A 19,249-nucleotide genomic window follows, 5' to 3' on the forward strand; every position below is an offset into this window, starting at 1 on the left:
TAAGCTAGGGTAGGAGTTTAGACTCTATCCCCAGAACTCTGAGGAGCAAGGGAAGGGCAGTTAAGCCCGGGAGTAAAGTGGCCAGGTGTTCTTTAGAATGATCATTCCATCTTTCCACTTGCGGTGTTCAGAGCGGAGATTGAGGGGAACGAGGCCAGAGGCGTGGAGACCAATTCCATATTTCCTCTTGAAATAGCGATAGGGAGAGAGGGAAAAGATAGAAAAACTAGAAAAGGAGCTCCACGCCAAAGGCACACTTGGCCCCAATGAACCACCTGGAATATGCTGGGTGCGCTGCAGCCACTAAGCAATTCTGAGCAAAAGCCAGGGTGGATTCTGAATATGCCAGGCCCTCTTTTGGAAAAAGAACACACCATTAGGCACGAAGTGGAGTAAGAAAAGAAATCACAACTACTGGCGGCTCGGAAAATCGGGTTTCTTTCTTCTGTTTACCAGAAGCGCTTGCCCAGCAATGTTTCCAGAGGGCAGCCCGGCTTTCCCTCTTTTCCCAGAGCACTCCCCAGCTCTCCCAAGACAAGGGTGGCGTGGTGCCCCGGGGCAAAAACTAAGTCCGCGTACACCCTCGAGGAGCGAGCTGCTCAGCAAAAGCAAAAGAGAAGGGCTCTCGGGCGGCGGGGACAGACCTTCCTTCGGAATGGGTTGGATCGGACAAGGGAGGTTGTGTGCCGTCAGCTGCCCCACTTCTCTCTGAAGCCCAGTGGGCTCCATCCACTGCCCCGCGGCCCGCGCGCCTCCCGGCACCAACTGCGTCGCTGGGAGGTGAGGCGCTGGGAGCGCGTGAGGCTCTCCGGGAGAAAACAGCCCGGCTTGCATCCGAGAGGAGGCAGCAGCCGCAGGCACCGTCTGTTTCCTTACTCTGAGTATACAAATTTGACCTCAAAAACACAAACCCTGTCTTTGGCATTTCTGCATTTAGAAATAAACATCATTCCAGACGCCGGCCAGTTCATAGCCACAGAGTCGTAAAGTTTTATTTTTAAAGAGGGGGACGGAAAGGACTTGTAAAGTTTTTTTTAAAAAAAAAATTTTGTTTTTAAATAAAGGAATTAACTTCTGTAAAACAAGCAATCAGCAGCAGAATGCGCGAGGCCAGGAGCGAGATCCCCCGAGGCGCGGGTCGTGCCTGGGAAGTTTTGGGGGCGCGCGGGGCGGTGCCGGGGCCGGGGAAGAGGCGCGCGGTTCTGGGGGCGCGCAGTGCGGGAGCGCGCGGCCCCGGGGATGGGGAGGGGGCCGGAGGCGGGGAGGAGGCGCGCGGCTCTGGGGGCGCGCAGTGTGGGAGCGCGCGGCCCCGGGGATGGGGAAGGGGCCACGAGGAGGCGCGCGGCTCTGGGGGCGCGCACTGCAGAAGCGCGCAGTGGCGAGGATAGGGCGGGCCGAGGTTCGCGGGGCGAAGGCGCGCGGTGCCCGGGAGAGGGCGGGCCAGGGCGCGCGGGCCGGGGCGGGGGCGCGCGGGGCCGGTCGGCGCGCGGGGGCGGCGGGCGCGGCGCTGCCAATCGCAGACAAAGGCCGCCCCAGTGAATCATGTGGTGCCGGGGGAGGAAGTGCGGCTTGTTTTCTTTCCTCCAGTCTCGGGGCTGCAGGCGGAGCGCGATGCGCGGAGACCCCCGCGGGGGCGGCGGCAGCCCCGAGCCCCGATGAGGCCGGAGCGCCCCCGGCCGCGCGGCAGCGCCCCCGGCCCGATGGAGACCCCGCCGTGGGACCCGGCCCGCAACGACTCGCTGCCGCCCACGCTGACCCCGGCCGTGCCCCCCTACGTGAAGCTCGGCCTCACCGTGGTCTACACCGTGTTCTACGCGCTGCTCTTCGTGTTCATCTACGTGCAGCTCTGGCTGGTGCTGCGCTACCGTCACAAGCGGCTCAGCTACCAGAGCGTCTTCCTCTTCCTCTGCCTCTTCTGGGCCTCCCTGCGGACCGTCCTCTTCTCCTTCTACTTCAAAGACTTCGTGGCGGCCAATTCGCTCAGCCCCTTCGTCTTCTGGCTGCTCTACTGCTTCCCCGTGTGCCTGCAGTTCTTCACCCTCACGCTGATGAACTTGTACTTCACGCAGGTGAGTCTCAGAGAGGCTCGGCTCACCCGGCGGAGTGGTCCCCGCGGGGCGCCGGAGGCAGGGGCGATGGCAGCCGCGGGGGCGGGTCCGGCCCTAAGGCTGGGAATGTAGGGAGAAGGCGCCGGCTCTGGGGTCGTCCGAACCCTGTCCTGCTTGCCGGCATTTCTCATAGGAAACTCCCTGCCATTCCCAAAAGGGGCGAGGAGAAGGAAGGGAGGGCTGGGGGCCGCCGGTCACTCGCTGCCCCTGGCTCCGCATCCGTTTGGTGGGTTCGGGGCGCTTCTCCGTGCAAAGCGCTAAGCAGCAGCGCCTGCACACGCCAGTTAGTACGGATGGAAGGTGTGACCCCAAGGGAGGCCTGAACTCTAGAATTTGCCCTCCCTCCCAAGGCACCTAACTACCGTCCTGGAAAGGTCCTCTGCGCGTTAGCTTCCAGATTTGGGCCCGACACTGCTGTTCTGAGCGCTGGCAGGGTGGGACCGTGCTGGTTTTGATGAGATGTTTTGAACCTCCGGCTTAGGAGCTCTACTGAACTGCGGCTTACTAACTCATTCCACCAGATTGCTAAACGGCAGGCTGGGGTAACACCCAGCTTCCGAGCTGCTGTCGCTCATCAGACTTGCTGTCTGAGCTCATCTGAGAGGCCCCAAGAAAAGGCCATAAAAGTTGACTGGGGATCTTTTACAGCCACACAAAAATTATTTTATGGGGCATATTATTCAATAAGCTAATCGGAGAGTACGTGAATTAACGTGGCTGCTGCTTTGCTGGTGATGATTGACTTAATTGAGAGTGCAATAATTGTTGAGCACTTTGCAAATACTTTGTAAAGCATTGCACAAAGGCTTAATAACGCGGTGCGCCGTCATCATTCCCATTAGTTTTCCAAGTACTAAGGTGTCCATTTTCAGTAGGACTCTGCCGAAGGGGAAGGCGCCCACGGTGTCACCTGGCGAGGGTAATTTAAGAACTGTCGGATGGGCAGAGACCCTGTGCAAGCGGGCATCTCGTTCCTTTTAAGTGTCTTTTTTTTTTTTTTGAGAAAAAGTCTCTTATTTTTAAAAAGAGGCCATATGCGGTGGCTCACGCCTGTAATCCCAGCATTGTGGAGGCGGAGGCGGGAGGATCGCTTGTGCCCCTGAGTTTAAGACCAGCCTGGGCAACATGGCGAAACTTCCTCTCTACAAAATGTACGAAAATTAGCTGGGTGTGGTAGTGCCTGCCTGTAGTTCCAGCTACTCAGGAGGCTGAGGTGGGAGGCCGAGCCCGGGAGGCGGAGGTTGCAGTGAGCGGAGACTGCACTCCAGCCTGGCTGACAGAGCCAGACCCTGTCTCAAAAAAAAAAAAAAAAAAAAAAAAAAAAGGTAGCAAAAGAATTGCTCTGGTACCCTGGAAGCCACTGACTGAAAATTTCGAAGAAATACTTTTGGTTAAAAAATAGCGTATGTGATATTTAGTAGATATTATAATCTTTTAAAAATGGGTCTACGCTGAGAGACTTCTTATAAGTCCAGCGTCTCAGCATATTTTCCAGTCGGAGAGTAATGTGTATTGTCTGTCCAAGTACTACCTTCAAACCAGCAAACCAGTTCAGGCAGTCAGCCGCATTGCACAGACACTTGGGCTTTGTAATTGAAATGGGGTGGTTCCAGCAAGATGCAAAAGACAGGTGAGGTGATGTTACCTCAAGAACTGTGGCAATGGTGGTATTGCACATTGAGTTCTTTATATTTGTCCCCTTTTGGGGGACAGTGGGGGAAGAGGAAAATGCAGGGAACTGCCACAGCTCTCTGGTAATCACATGCAAATTCTGAACTTAGAGCCGGATTAGGGGCCGGGCTGCACATTTTCTGCACTGTCTGCTGGTTGGTGAGTAAATGCTGAGCAAGGGGGAAAAGTGACCAGGCAGACAGAGCCACTCCGGCCCTGGGGCCCAAAGTCACGGCCCTGTCTTCTTTGTATCTGCCAGGTCTGCGGGCACCACAGCAAAGAGCATTTCGCCTGAGGGCACAGGGTGGCTGGCTGGAGAAGGTGGCGCCTCCATCTCTGAGCGCTGGCATTTCACAGCCTGGCAGAACAAAGCTATTTCTGGCTTACTGACAAAACTGTGATACTTCTGGGGAGTTATAAAGTGGTCGGCCTTTTGTCGCCAACCCAGCTCTGCCTCCCATCTCCTCCTCTCCCCCTCATCCCCTCACCCCCTCTTTCTCTTACACAAACCATTGGAATTACCTAAAGTGGGGAGCTTTAAGAATGACTGTTGCTTGGGCCTCCATCTCAGACCAAGTAAATGCGATTTTGGAGAAGGGGCTGACAGCTAACAATTCTGAAGTAAGTTTAAGAAAGCATACTTTTGATCTCGGCTTACTGCAACCTCCGTCTCCCAGGTTCAAGTGATTCTCCTACCTCAGCCTCCCAAGTAGCTGGGACTACAGGTGTGCACCACCACACCCAGCTAATTTTTGTATTTTTAGTAGAGACAGGGTTTCACCGTGTTGGCCAGGATGGTCTCGATCTCTTGACCTCGTGACCTCATGATCTGTCCACCTCAGAATCCCAAAGTGCCGGGATTACAGGTATGAGCCACCGCACCTGGCAAAGAAAGCACACTTGTAAGCAATTGGTCATATTTCTTTTTACCAGAACTCTCTGAAGAAAGTTCAGAGTTGTCTCCATTTTCCAGAGGAGGAAACTGGGGCTGAGAGGTTATAGATGACTTGCTGAAGGTCACACTGTCAGTGCATGGTGGAGCTGGGATTCAATGCACATCTGTGCTGTCTGAGTGTGAGGCTTGTCTTTTATGTACAGTATGTGAAACCTCTTTTTATTTTTTTTGAGAGAGAGCCTTGCTTTGTTGTGATCTGGATTCACTGCAACCTCCGCCTCTTGGATTCAAGCGATTCTCCTGCCTCAGCCTCCCAAGTATCTGGGATTACAGGCACCTGCCACTGCACCTGGCTAATTTTTGTATTTTTAGTAGAGATGGAGTTTTGCCAGGTTGGCCAGGCTGGTGTCAAACTCCTGACCTCGAGTGATCTGCCCACCTCGGCCTCCCAAAGTGTCGTGATTATAGGCGTGAGCCACCATGCCCGGCCATGAAACCTTTTAACAATGGGAAAACATACCACCTCTAAACGCAACCTCGTCTTCTCCAGGAGCACAAAATTGGGTTGCAGAGAATCAAAGTATACATACAGCACAGTTAAGGCACAATTCGGGGCACTGAAGGGAATGGATATTGAAGCATCAGGAGACTTGAATGAGACAGGAGTCCTCTGAGAAGAAGCAGGTGTCTCGAGGCTGAAGCTGGGTGGGGAGGAGGAGAGGACGGTGGGAAGGAAGCTGTGGGACAGTTTGGGAATTGGGAATGAATTAGAAGGGGACGTCCGAGATGGGGAGGAAGCTTTTTCCTGTTGTTGTCAGTGCTTTGTCCTTTTGCGGGCTCCCTGTACCTGGGCCTTACTCATCTCACCCTCCCTGGTGACCCAGAGGGCACTGTTACCCCCCAGCTGAGGCTCAGAGCGGTGAGAACGCTTGCCCACACTACCCGGCCTGAGCCTCCATGCAATGCACACAATGCTGCAGAACGCAGCCCCAGCTGCCCTTGGGTACACATCTGAGGGTCATGCGATCATGAGAAGACTCAATTTGATATACTTCCCCCTAAATCACTGCTTTTAAATTCTGCCAGGTTAAGTCTCTTTCCACCCCAGTGACCTCTTGGGCAGATCCTATGGCTTTCTAGTCATACTCGGTGATTATTATTAGTATTATTCTTTTGGAGTCTGGCTCTGTCACCCAGGCTGCAGTAGTGTGATTTTGGCTCACTGCAACCTCCGCCTCCCGGATTCAAGCAATTCTCCTGCCTCAGCCTCCTGAGTAGCTGAGATTATAGGTGTGTGCCACCACACCTGGCTAATTTCTGTATTTTTAGTAGAGACAGGGTTTCACCATGTTGGCCGGGCTTGTTTTGAGCTCCTGACCTCAGATGATGCGCCCGCCTCAGCTTCCCAAAGTGCTGGAATTGCAGGCGTGAGCCACCGTGCCCGGCCCATACTCCTTTATTAAATCTGTACATCTAATTTAAAGCTTCTGCCACCCTGTCCAAGGCCAGCCAGGCTTCGGGCCGCAGGGCTTGGCGCAGAGGGTGTGCCCCATGCTCTCAGCCTCTCCCCTTCCATCTTCCCAGGCTGCCCAGGGGAGGGGCACACTGTCTCATGACTGCTAGCCTATCAGCCTCTGGTCTTGCTCTGGTGCCACCTCTGTGGGTAACTCTGCCACGTGGCCATGTTGACATGATGGACTTCAGCTTCTTCCTAGCCCCATCTTTGGTCTCCTTTCCATCCTAATTCCTGCTTCAGGGGGCAGCCCCGTGGCTTTAGGCCCCTTTTCGAAAAGCCGTTTTAGGGCTTTTTCTTAGAAAGCCGTGGGACCACTGAGGCCCCTCCACTCCCCCTTGGCCACATGGATGACAGGCTGGATGCCTAACTAGTGTCTTCAGGACCCTGCACCTGGCTGCTTTGCACTCCTTGCCTGCCTGGGGGTCCTCCTACCTGTAAAAATCCCAGGTGGGGCCGGGTGCGGTGGCTCAAGCCTGTAATCCCAGCACTTTGGGAGGCCGAGGCGGGCGGATCGTGAGGTCAGGAGATCGAGACCATCCTGGTTAACACGGTGAAACCCCGTCTCTACTAAAAAAATACAAAAAATTAGCCGGGCGAGGTGGCGGGCGCCTGTAGTCCCAGCTACTCAGGAGGCTGAGGCAGGAGAATGGCCTGAACCCGGGAGGCGGAGCTTGCAGTGAGCCGAGCTCGCGCCACTGCACTCCAGCCTGGGCGACAGAGCAAGACTCTGTCTCAAAAAAAAAAAAAAAATCCCAGGTGGAAGCAAGCATCACCCTCCAAGTGCCTGGCGCCTCCATATCACCAGGGCACAGGTCAGGCTCCACCGGGACTCCATCTGCAAACAGTCCCAGCTCAGCAAGTGTCTGCCCGGGCCCCCTTCCTGCCCAGTCCCTGAGAGCAGTGCCCGTGTGTCTTTCTCCTTTCTGACCTGGGGTGAGGTGCCCTGCTGGTAGCAGGCTGTTAACCCTTTTTCTCCATCTCCACCTTCCAGTTCAGCCTGGGAACGTGGGGGGGCAGCTGTGGTAGGACTGGTTCTTCTAACTCTCTCGTCTGTGTGCAGTGTCTGTCTGGCCCCGAATGTTTGGAACATGCAGTGCTGACTGCCTGTTGTTTCCAGCTGTGGCTCCTTGTGCCAGCTTTGGGGAACAGCTGAACTTCTGCTCCCGGCTGCATGAGGAAGCGGTGGGACCAAGGCTTTGCACCAAGGCCTTTGACTCAGAGCCTGTTCTAAGTGCTGTGTCAAATCGCCATTTTAATGGGGACTTTATTTATTTATTTTTTTGTTTTTTGAGACAGAGTCTTGCTCTGTCGCCCAGGCTGGAGTGCAGTGCCGCGATCTTGGCTCACTGCAAGCTCCGCCTCCCAGGTTCACGCCATTCTACTGCCTCAGCCTCCTGAGTAACTGGGACTACAGGCGCCTGCCACCACACCTGGCTAATTTTTTTGTATTTTTAGTAGAGACGGGGTTTCACCATGTTAGCCAGGATGGTCTTGATCTCCTGACCTCGTGATCCGCCTGTCTCGGCCTCCCAAAGTGCTGGGATTACAGGCGTGAGCCACCGCGCCTGGCCCTTATGGGGACTTTAGAGAGGGGCAGGACTCTGAAACCTGAGGCAGGCAGGGGCCTCTGCTCATGAGGAATTGTGGTGCTGTCCACCTCCAGGTTTTAGGGTAGAGGCTCAGAAGCAAAGGCGGTAGCTTCTGTGCCCAGGCAGCTCCTGGGCAGACAGGTCTGTGCCCTGCAGGGGCAGAAGTTGGTGTGATGGTGGGCTCGGTGACACCTCCGCAGCCGTGTATCCCAGCCCTTCTTCCTCGGAATTCCCAGCCTGGAACTCAGACTCTCCAGGTTCCTGAGTTTGGCAGAATGGAACAAGCTGGTTCAGCTCTGTCTTGGGCCCCATGACAAACTCCTGCCATTGCAGTCACATGGTTTGCGGAAGGAAATGGAGAAGCGAATTCTCTCTGTGGGGAGAGGTGCTGTGATGAATGGACACTGATGTGGGAACTGAGACCTGAGACCTCACCACGCCTTGGAGGGCAGATGGGAAGCTGACATTTATCGGAGTCCGTTCTGTTCTGAAACTCTGCTAGGGACTTCCACACCCTCCACTCAGCTGCAGCAGGGATGGTTCGTGAGTCATGCGGTCCTGTGGGATGGTGCCAGCGGCTCGTGGTGAGGGCCCGCGGCTCATGGTAGGGGCAAACGGTTGGTGCTGGGAGCTCATGATGGGCACTAGGCCAGCAAAACCTTATGAATCAGGAGGCAGCCCTGGGAGTGAAGGAGCAGGGTCCCTGGGTGCAGATCTGGGTTCCAATCCGGGCTTGGCCTCCAGTGTGGGTCCCATGGCCAGTTACCACCTCTCCGAGACTGCTGCTTCACCAGGGAGGCAGAAACCGTAATACTCATCCCACGGGTTGGCGTGGGTTAAAGGAGATGCTGCGTGTCCTGAATCCCTTTGCTCCTCTCCTCCCTTGGCTGAGATTCTCACTGTATGTTGCCTACAGCTCTGAACCCGGGCTCTTGCTTTGACACCCAGCCACTGTCCTGAAGGTCAGGTCCACGGGCTGACCCTGCCCTTTTCCAGCCCACTGTGCTATCAAAATTACTTTTCCACCAAACAGCAACTTTTCTGTTTGTAAAACGGTGGTGACTCTTGGCTCACCCGTAGGGAGCATGTGGTGAGCCTAATTGCAGTGCCTGACGTGAGAGTGGAAGGCACTGGGGGTCCAGCAGCCCAGCCCCTCCTTTGCAGATGAGCCGACCAGTGGAGGAAATGGTCCCAGGCAGCCCAGCCAGGCGTGCAGAGGCAGGACAAGTCCCGTGTTTCAGGCTGACCGATCCTGTGCTTGCTGCACACGCCACAGTGACTTGAAGTGGGTCATAGTCCTCATTCTTGCTGGTAGGGAACTAAGAGGCCCCTGAAAATCGAATCTAGGACCTAGTCCTCCACGCTCAGAAAGGGACGTGGGTGATTGCAGGAGAAAGGGGCTTCGGCGATGACTCTTGGCAGTCAGTTTAGTGAAGACGTGTTTGTGGAATACCTGTCGTGTGCCAGGCCCTAGTCTAGGAGTTGTGAAGAGGGAAGCTTCTAGGCCTGTTGGTGATTGTGAAGAAGAGGCTTAGGAAACAGACAAGGCAGACCAAGGGGAAGGAGTGTGCTCAGCCTGACCTCTGGGCCCCGCACCAATGGCCTCAGCCCCTGGCACGAGCTCCCTGCGGAGCCAGCTCAGTGGGCTGATGGCCAGCCAGAGCCGTGTGTGCGCCTAGATGTGTATCTTTGTATGTGTCTGTACGTACATGTGTGCCTGTGTGCACCTGTGTGTGTATGCGCATGCGTGCCTGTGCACACCTGTGTATGTGCATGTGTGCCTGTGTGCACCTGTGTGTGTATGCGCATGTGTGCCTGTGCATGTGTGGCTGCATGCACCTGTGCGTATGTGCATATGCGTATGTGCCTGTGTGCACCTGTGTGTGTGGGGGGGTCTGTGTATGTGTGCCTGTGTGTATACCTGTGTGTGCATGCCTGCCTCTGTGTGCCTGTGTCTGTGTGAGTCTAGTGTCTGTGCATGTGTGTGCCCATGCGTGTGTCTGTGCCTGTGTGTGTCTGTGCCTTTGTGTGCCTGTGTATGTCTGTGCCTGTGTGTGCCTGTGTTTGTGTCTGTGCATGTGTGTGCCGGTTTGTGTTTGTGTGTGTCTGTGTATGTACCTGTGTGTGCCTGTGTATGTCTTTGCCTGTGCCTGTGTTTGTATGTGTGTGTGCCTGTGCATGTGTTTGCCTGTGTGTGTGTGTATGTATGTACCTGTGCGTATGTGTACCTGTGTGTGCCTGTGTATGTCTTTGCCTGTGCCTGTGTTTGTGTGTGTCTGTGCCTGTGCGTGTTTGCCTGTGTTTGTGTGTATGTATGTGCCTGTGTGTGTGTTTGCCTGTGTTTGTGTGTGTGTCTGTGCCTGTGCGTGTGTTTGCCTGTGTTTGTGTGTATGTATGTGCCTGTGCGTGTGTTTGCCTGTGTTTGTGTGTGTCTGTGCCTGTGCGTGTGTTTGCCTGTGTTTGTGTGTATGTATGTGCCTGTGTTTGTGTGTGTCTGTGTATGTACCTGTGTGCGCCTGTGTATGTCTTTGCCTGTGCCTGTGTTTGTGTGTCTGTGCCTGTGCGTGTGTGTGCCTGTGTGTATGTATGTACCTGTGTGTGTGTTTGCCTGTGTTTGTGTGTATGTATGTACCTGTGTTTGTGTGTGTCTGTGCCTGTGCGTGTGTTTGCCTGTGTTTGTATGTATGTATGTACCTGTGTTTGTGTGTGTCTGTGCCTGTGTGTGTATTTGCCTGTGTTTGTGTGTATGTATGTACCTGTGTTTGTGTGTGTCTGTGCCTGTGCGTGTGTTTGCCTGTGTTTGTGTGTATGTATGTACCTGTGAGTGTGGAAAGGTTTCCTTATTCTCATTTGGTCTGCCGTTCACCCCGAGCACCTCCCTGTAGGCCACTTTCTAAATGTACAGCGCAGTTTCCCGAGTCCTCTCCTCGAGCCGTGGCAGCGTGCTCTTCTCTCTGCAGCTGAGGCTGTGGCCTCATCAGTGCCTCGGTGATGCCCTGCCAACCGAGGGGGAACCAAATCCTGTTAATGCCCTCAGCCCTGGGGAAACCATTAGGCCCCTCAGCACATTCAGCATCCAACCCCAGTGACCACCGGGAAGCCTGGACTTCCCCACGGCAGAGGCTAGGCTGGGCTGAGGCTGCCGCCGCAGTCTCCATCAGGAGCGCCCCACTGTCGGCTCCGAACACTGTGGTACTTGCAGGCTTTGCTAGAACTTCTTGCTTACCTGCCTTTCTGTAGTCAGACAGGCGGGAACTGGTAGTGACCAGCAGGGAGGCAGGGCCGGAGCGCTGTCCTGAGGCTAGTGCAGGTTCTCAGGGGAGTTCCAGGGCCCAGCCATGGCTGTCCCGCTGCTGCTGTGCCCACCGTCTTAGCCCCAGGCTAGCTGCTTGGCATGGAGTGATGGGGAGTGGAGGGCGGGGGTCATGACAGTGAGGGGACAGCTGCCCAGAGAGGAATATTTGCAAGATCCAAGGCCCCTCAACAAAATCTCACTGCAAGCATCTTAGGGTTTTGCAAGCAACAACGTCATGTGATCCCAAGGGCCGCTTTTGTCAGGCTGTTCCTGTTGGCCTTGCTTTTCCAGTGAGAAGAGGAAAGCCGGTTCCTGGTTGGAAGGTCTGTCTGGGTCCTGACATTTTGGCTGGCCAGTGCTCTCAGTACAGAAATAGCCCCAGCAGACTGTTTAGACAGTACCTGGGACAACAAGATTCCCCGAAGGCTGCAGAGGCTCGTAAATATTTCACTTTTTATGTTTCCTGCGGCTGAAGTTTAGAGTCCATTAACCTATGAGGACAGATGAAGCCCAAATGGTTTTACTCTGCAAGTGGGTTGATTACCTCAAACTTATGTGGGTCAGGATTTTAGGCCTGTGAGCCACATATGGTCTCTGTTGCATATTCCTTTTCTGAGACGGATTCTTGCTCTGTTGCCAAGGTGGAGTTCAGTGGCGTGATCTCAGCTCACTGCAACCTCCGCCTCCTGGGTTCAAGTGATTCTCCTGCCTCAGCCTCCCAAGTAGCTGGGACCACAGGCATGCATCACCATGCCCGGCTAATTTTTGTATTTTTAGTAAAGATAGGATTTCACCATGTTTGCCAGGATGGTCTCGATCTCTTGACCTTGTGATCCACCCACCTCGGCCTCCCAAAGTGCTGGGATTACAGGCATGAGCCACCGTGCCCAGCCACATATTCTTTTTTTTTTTTTTTAAACAACAACAACAGCAAATGCAATGCATTAAAATGGTAAAAACCGTTCTTAGCTCACAGGCTTTACTGAAGCAGCTTGTAGGATGGACTTAGCCTGCAGGCTTTAGTTTGCTGACCCCTGGATTAGGACACACTCATTATTTGTCACCAAGATCCCCCTCCACCATCATCACCTTTACCATTTTTGCTAAGGCAAGTCAGAAACAGGCTTCAGTTTCTCTCATGGTTTAGGGAGTTTCATGCATTCAGTGAACAAGCTGTAGTGATCCCTACACACAGGTGTCAGGGATCAGAGGTAGGAAGCTGGGATTTCTTCCCTGAAGGGCCACGGTCAATTGGGAAGGACAGACACAGGTAGAAAGGAGAGGGCTGGGAGCCACCTGTACCTCTGGCACATAGGAGGGACCCTCACCATGGCTCTCTGGGCTGGGGAGGCAGTCTTGACATCATGTAATATTATCAGCTCACTCCCTCGATTTTTTTCTTTTTTTTTTTTGAAACGGAGTTTGCTTCTGTTGCCCAGTCCAGAGTACAGTGGCGCAATCTCAGCTCACTGCAACCTCTGCCTCCCAGGTTCAAGTGATTCTCCTGCCGCAGCCTCCTGGGTAGCTGGGACTACAGGCGCCTGCCACCATGTCCAGCTAATTTTTGTATTTTTAATAGAGACGGGGTTTCACCATGTAGGCCAGGATGATCTCGATCTCTTGACCTTGTGATCTGCCTGCCTCGGCCTCCCAAAGTGCTGGGATTACAGGTGTGAGCCATTGTACCTGGCCTCCATCCTCAATTTTTAAATGGCATACACACATGTGAGGCTGAGCTACACAGTCTGCAAAACACAGGGTGAGAAAAAACCCCACACACAGTGGAGTCCGCTCCGTGGACTGTTCCCACCCCATAGGCTACTCTCCCTGGCGCCTTGGACTCTACTGCCACAGCTTCCTCCTAGCCGTCAGAGGTCATATTGTCCCATCAGGCTGTGTGACAGTCCGTTTGTAGTGCATGAGTCGTGGCAGATAAGGAGGGAAATGGGCAGGAGTGAGTGAGCCGTGCCGTGAGCCAGGCCCCATCAGGACCACACTCATTTTCTGGGAAGACAGCACACATCTGTCTGTGCGAGAGGGCTGCGTCCTCCCACCTTTCACAAAGCAGCATAAAGTGCAGCTGGAACATGGAGATTCATTTCATTTATTCAACAGGTGTTTTTCTTTTTTTAATTAAAAAAATTGTATTGGCTGGGTGTGGTGATTTATGCCTGTAATCCCAACACTTTGGGAGGCCGAGGCAGGAGGATCGCTTGAGCCCAGGAGTTCAAGACTATTCTGGGCAATATAGTGAGCTCTCATCTCTACAAAAAATTTAAAAATTAGCCAAGCATAGTACCTGTACCTGTACCAAGCATACTACACGCACCTGTAATCCCAGCTACTCCAGAGGCTGAGGTAGGAGGATTGCTTGAACTTGGGAGGTCAAGGCTGCAGTGAGCCGAGATCGCACCACTGCATTCCAGCCTGGGTGATAGAGCGAGACCTGTCTCAAAAAAATGTATTGGGGCCAGGCACAGTGACTCATGCCTGTAATCCCAGTACTTTGGGAGGCAGAGGTGGATGGATCACCTGAGGTCAGTAGTTCCAGGCTGCCCTGGCCAACACGGTGAAACCCCATCTCTACCAAAAATACAAAAAACTAGCCCGGCAAGGTGGCGGCGCCTGTAGTCCCAGCTGCTCAGGAGGCTGAGGCAGGATAATGGCGTAAACCGGGGAGGCGGAGCTTGCAGTGAGAGCTGAGATCCGACCACTGCACTGCAGCCTGGGCAACAGAGCGAGACTCCGTCTCAAAAAAAGAACAAGAAACAAAAATTAGCTAGGCGTGGTGGGCACCTGTAATCCCAGCTGTTCAGGAGGCTGAGACAGGAGAATTGCTTGAACCCCGGAGGCAGAGCTTGCAGTGAGCCAAGATTGCGCCATTGCACTGTAACCTGGGTGACAAGAGTGAAACTCTGTCTCAAAAAGAAAAAAAAATGTATTGGGCTAGGTGTGGTGGCTCACATCTATAATCCCAGCACTTTGGGAGGCTGAGGTGGGTGGATCATGAGGTCAGGCGTTCAAGACCAGCCTGGCCAACATGGTGAAACCCCATCTCTACTAAAAATACAAAAATTAGCTGGGTGCTGTGGCAGGCACCTGTAATCCCAGCTGCTTGGGAGTTTGAGGTAGAATTGCTGGAATCTGGGAGTCGGAGGATGCAGTGAGCCGAGATCACACCACTGTACTCCAGCCTGGGTGACAGAGCAGGACTCCATCTCAAAAGCAAAACAAAACAAAACAAATAAAAGAAAGATGTATTGAAGCAAAATTGACACAATATGAAATTAACCATTGAATGCTTGCAGCTGAGTGATGTTCAGTGCATTCACAGTGTTGCGCAGCTGTTCACTCCTATCTAGTTCAGAACATTTTTATCACCCCCAAAGGAAACTTTATGCCCATTAAGCAATCGCTCCCCAGTTCCCGTCGCCCCAGCCCCTGGCAGCCACCCATCTGCTTTCTATCTCTGTGGATTTATCTATCCTGCATATTTCATATCAAAGGAATCATACAATGTGTCTTCTTGTACGTCTTCCCCTTTCACCTAGCATAGTGTTTTGAGGTTTGTCACATTGTAGCGTTTATCAGAACTTGGTTCCTTTATGAGCTTAAATAATATTGCCCTGCATGAATAGAGACATTTTATTTATCCATTCATCCGCTGGTGGACATTTAGGTTGTTTCATCAGTCGTGTTTGGGTGCTTGTTGTACACCAGACACTGCAGACTGTTTGAGGTCAAACTTAGATTCTCCCTCCGTGGAACTCAGCCTTGAGCAGGGAAAACAGACCTCATGTCAATGATTTCTCCATTGTGCAATTGACTGGCTGATGTACTTAGTGGCTGTCCTTACAGTAGAGATACGAAGTGTGAGATGTTTTCAGGGGACAAAAGAAGACTTAATTCATTCCTTCATCTCTGTGAGTCCCCCCCTCTAGGATACGTGTTTTAAGAAGAACCAGTGGTTTTTGCTGCTATTTAAATGAAAGTCAAATCCAATTAAAAAATCTCACTGTAATGAAATCAAAATATTTCCCAAACACAGATACTCACTATGAAGCAGTGCCAGCATGGCTGTGGAGGGAACTTCTTGGTGGAAGCCGCCACCTGTGATTTGGGCTGTGGGGTTTCCACCCACCGTTGTCCTGGTCCTGCTCCTAGGGCCCCTTCCTTGGGTGCCACCAGGAGGCGAAGGCCTAGGTTTAGGTTGACATAGCAGGTGTATTCTCACCAGAATCAGATTCTGGGGCAACCAAGTGGGCTCCTGGCTAGTCTTGGGTTTTGTGTGTGGAAGCCCCCAACCTCCATGTCCTCCTGGGCCCTGCTCCAGGTTAAGCTGGAATTTCTGGTCTGCCTGGTTTGTTCTCAGTGAATCATGGGGTCCAGACCAACATGAAGATGGAAGGGTGGTGCTGGGTAACCCCCACTCCTGCGCCGTGGGGCCGTGCACAGCACATGTCACCCCTCCTCCCAGGACACACGGCCTGTCACGGCTTTGACAGCATATATAGTGTCTCTGCCAAGTTCTCTCTGCTTGGGGTCAGCTAGTCCCAGTTTTTTTCAATCCTGGAGGAATGTGGGTGTGTCTCCTGCCATCCTGGTTGCTGTTCCCGAAGGCCCCAGTGAGCTGGGACAGTGTCAGGAGCAGACCAAGGCCCTACCCCTAGTGAGGAGCTTCCCCCATTACCCACATGGCTTCTTTTCAAGGAGGCCGGATGGTCATTCTCTCGGTGGCAGGACACAGGGAGCATCATCTAGTACCAGACATGTCCAGCAAGGGCAGGAGTTCCCAGGGCGGCCTAAAACCTCAGAACTCTCCTCACTTCTGAAGCAGAAAGTTATTTTGTGAGGAGGGGAAAAAAACAAACTGGAGTATTTTCCCTGTGAATTTATTTTGTAGCTTTTGCTTAATTAGCCAGCAAGAATCAGGGCACAATGGTACGACACCACACACTGCCGTACGCAGCCCGGGACCCTCCTTCACAGGGCCATGGGGCCCGCCGGGCCAGCGCGTAGCCACCGGGAGAAACCCGTCCTCTGTGCTTCTAAGGTGTCACCTTCCTTAAGTACATTTAGAACAATTAGGGGCAGGGCCCTGGCTGGTAAACTGTGAACTGCAATTTGTGACTGAGCAGTTAAGAGACATAACAATGACGGTAGGGCCTTGTGTGGCCACAGCCCTTGTCATTCCCAAGGCCAAAGAGAGAGAATCCTGCCAGGGAGGCAGGTCAGAATTGTTTGCCTCCATCTCTGTGTGGAACTGATGCCGAGACGGACTCCACCCAGGCAGTGGGCAGGCGGGCAGGCTGGTTCGCTTCTGTGGCTGAAGCGGCCGGGCCGCAGCCGTTCCTGCAGGGCTTCCAGGGCAGGGGACACGGGCTGCCCTGGGAAGGAACTTCAAGTCGTGGAGCTGTCAGAGTAGAAGCAGCTTAATGAATATTTGTCCTAATGCGTTCATCTCGTGGATAGACACTGAGGCCTAGAAAGGTCAATGGAGCTAACCAGGAACCGGCAACGTGGGTTCCTGGGGATTGACCAGCCTTGCCCCTGAATCCAGGTGCTCAGGGGACAAGAGACAAGTCAGAAAAGCAGGGAGACTGAAGGATGGTCTTTGGTGTGGCTTTAGGTTGACTTTGAGAGCCACAAAGGGTGTGGGTGGGAGGTGTGCTCTCTACAGAGTCCAGCCTCCTCGCGAGCTGCCTGCTGGGCTGACTTATCAATGTGGGGGCTCAGGGCCACCCCGAGTTCTGCCTTCTGGGGAGCCAGCCTGCATTGGCGCCGTTGGATGGAGTGAAGCTGTGTGTGAGGACGGGGAGGCTCTCGTGAGCCGGTGGAGGGTTGGAGGAGGCGAGAGGTGCTTGCTGCCTGGGGAGCTGGGCTGCTGGGAACAGGAAGAAGAGGAGCCGTTGGGAAGGAGGGCAGCCAGGGGAGGTGCCCTTTATCTGTAAAGGTGAAGACCATTGTCCATTATCATTTATGAAATGAGGAATGCCTTGTGAGGACTGACAGTAGGAACATTTTGGGTGGGAGCTGAGCTCCTGTGTCATGGGGTGCACATACACAAACACGCGCACACATACACACATGCACACACATCCACGCAGACACACACGTACACACCTGAGGAAGGATCGTAGGTGCCAGGTGAGCTGAACAGGACCATGCAGCAGACCTCTCAGGAGGGCCAGAGAAGGGCGCAAACACATCCAGGGGGCTCTGAGGTCTACAGAAATCCAGAGAGGCAATCATGGTTGGCCTCTGATCACATGGGAAGAAGCTTACTGAAGTCTGGGGGCCCCCATTCCAAGGGCCAGCACGAGGCTGGGAGCAGGCAGGACCAGCTTCTTGGGCCACTGCTTGCCATGGTCAAAGGTGTGAGGTGATGCTGCGAACACCTGTCCCTGTATTCCAGTGACCCCTCTCACGCCTGGCCAGCCTGGGACACAGACCAGGCACACCTTGGCTTCAGGCCACCGCCTCTCAGAACTTTATGGCATGGACAGCGTGCTTGCTTGCCTTTTCTGGCCAGTTACCTTCACTGCCACGGACACAGGACTATGAGTAGGGCTGTGGTGGTGGTTATCCAGGTCCTGAGTCCCTGGACCTACAGCCCACAGCTGACATTTGGAAGAAAAGAACATCCTAACGCAGGCATAGAGGCGCTGCCCTTGCTCGCACTGTCTTGGAGACTCAGCCTCATATGCAGATCCCCTCCCTGCTGCAGAGCCGCCTTGTGTATCTTCTGGGAACCCTGCAGAAAGGAGGACTCCGGTGTCTGGATTTCGGGGACTCTGACTGTCTTGTCGCCCTGCTGTGGTGAGTGAGGATGCTCAGCATATGGGAACAGACTGAAGCAGCTGACTAATGACTGTTGCCTGGGGAGACCAGGGCCTTGGGGTTTGCATAATTTCCCCAATATATCAGGAAGTGGGTAGCGCAGAGGGACCAGGAGAACGAATATCGAATGCGTCAGTGGTTCTTCACCTTTTTGAGTATGAAAGTTCCTTTTATGGTTAAGAAAGCATCTGTGGTCACAGTTGGTAGTCGTTGTGCATTTAGAATCATGGTTTGGGAACATATATAAGGACTAATAATACCAACAGCAGGGGTTGCAGCCACCCACGTGGTACTTCTCAGGTGGCAGGCGTTTGTCTGAGTGCTCTGCATGTCTGTTAATTCACCAAACGCGTATGAAAACCGGGTGGATGGTGTTATTAGTCTCATTTTACAGATGAGGGATGAGGGACTTGAGGCACAGAGGGGCCAGGTGACTTTTCAAGGCCACACAGCCAACAATTGGTGGAGCCAGGATTCAAGCCCTGGTAAGCCAGCTCCAGATTCCACACTCTTAACCATCCTTCTGTGTCCCTCTGCCAGAGAGGGCTACACAGCTATGGCCTGTTATGTAGGAGTAGCGTCGTCTGTCGGTATACGTGGGGGACTGGTTCTAGGACCCCCAAGTATGCCTAGACCCCCACATACTCACATCACTGCAGAACCGGCATATACAAAGAGTTGGTCCTCCTTATACTCAGGTTTTACATCCTGAGAACATCATAGTTTTGATTCCCATTCAGTTGAAAAAAATCCATGTATAGGTACACCCGTGCGGTTTAAACCCATGCTGCCCGGGGGTCAACCGTGCTGTGCTTTAGTGAAGATGCATGAACTAGACCTGTGTGTATCAACATAGATATATTCCACACATCTAATCATGGGGAATAAACAAGCTGCAGAAGGCTATGGAAGGTATTAATGCATTCATACAAAGTGCAGAACCGTGCCGGACAGTTCATGAATACAGGTGTACCTAGTGAAAGCCTGCCTGGGCTTAAAAACACCAAATTCAGGATAGTGATGACTTTCCTGGGAGCCAGCAGCACCAGGAGGGGCAGGCTGGGAGCTCCAGCTGTGTCATTTTTATTTATTAAACCACAGCTGGGGCCAGACATGGTGGCTCACGCCTGTAATCCCAACACTTTGGGAGGCTGAGGTGTGCGGATCACGTGAGGTCAGGAGTTTGAGACCAGCCTGGCCAACATGGTGAAACCCTGTCTCTACTAAAAATACAAAAATTAGCTGAGTGTGGTGGTTGGGAGGCATGAGAATCGCTTGAACCCAGGAGGCAGAGGTTGCAGTGAACCGAGATGCTGCCACTGTGCTCCAGCCTGG

The 19,249-nt window shown here is 53.4% G+C and overlaps 1 protein-coding gene across 1 annotated transcript in view; it reads left to right on the forward strand.

Annotated features, from left to right (window-relative positions):
- Window positions 1–1,558: 1,558 nt before the first annotated feature.
- GPR137B (G protein-coupled receptor 137B) overlaps window positions 1,559–19,249 on the forward strand; it is a 69,318-nt gene continuing 51,627 nt past the window's right edge. The window contains exon 1 of the mRNA XM_007989876.3: window positions 1,559–2,069. Within this exon, the coding sequence (XP_007988067.1) occupies window positions 1,656–2,069 (414 nt within the window). The 5' untranslated portion in view covers window positions 1,559–1,655. The remainder of the gene's footprint in view (window positions 2,070–19,249) is intronic.

The sequence above is a fragment of the Chlorocebus sabaeus genome, chromosome 25, assembly GCF_047675955.1.
Source record: "Chlorocebus sabaeus isolate Y175 chromosome 25, mChlSab1.0.hap1, whole genome shotgun sequence".
Taxonomy (NCBI): Eukaryota; Metazoa; Chordata; class Mammalia; order Primates; family Cercopithecidae; genus Chlorocebus; species Chlorocebus sabaeus.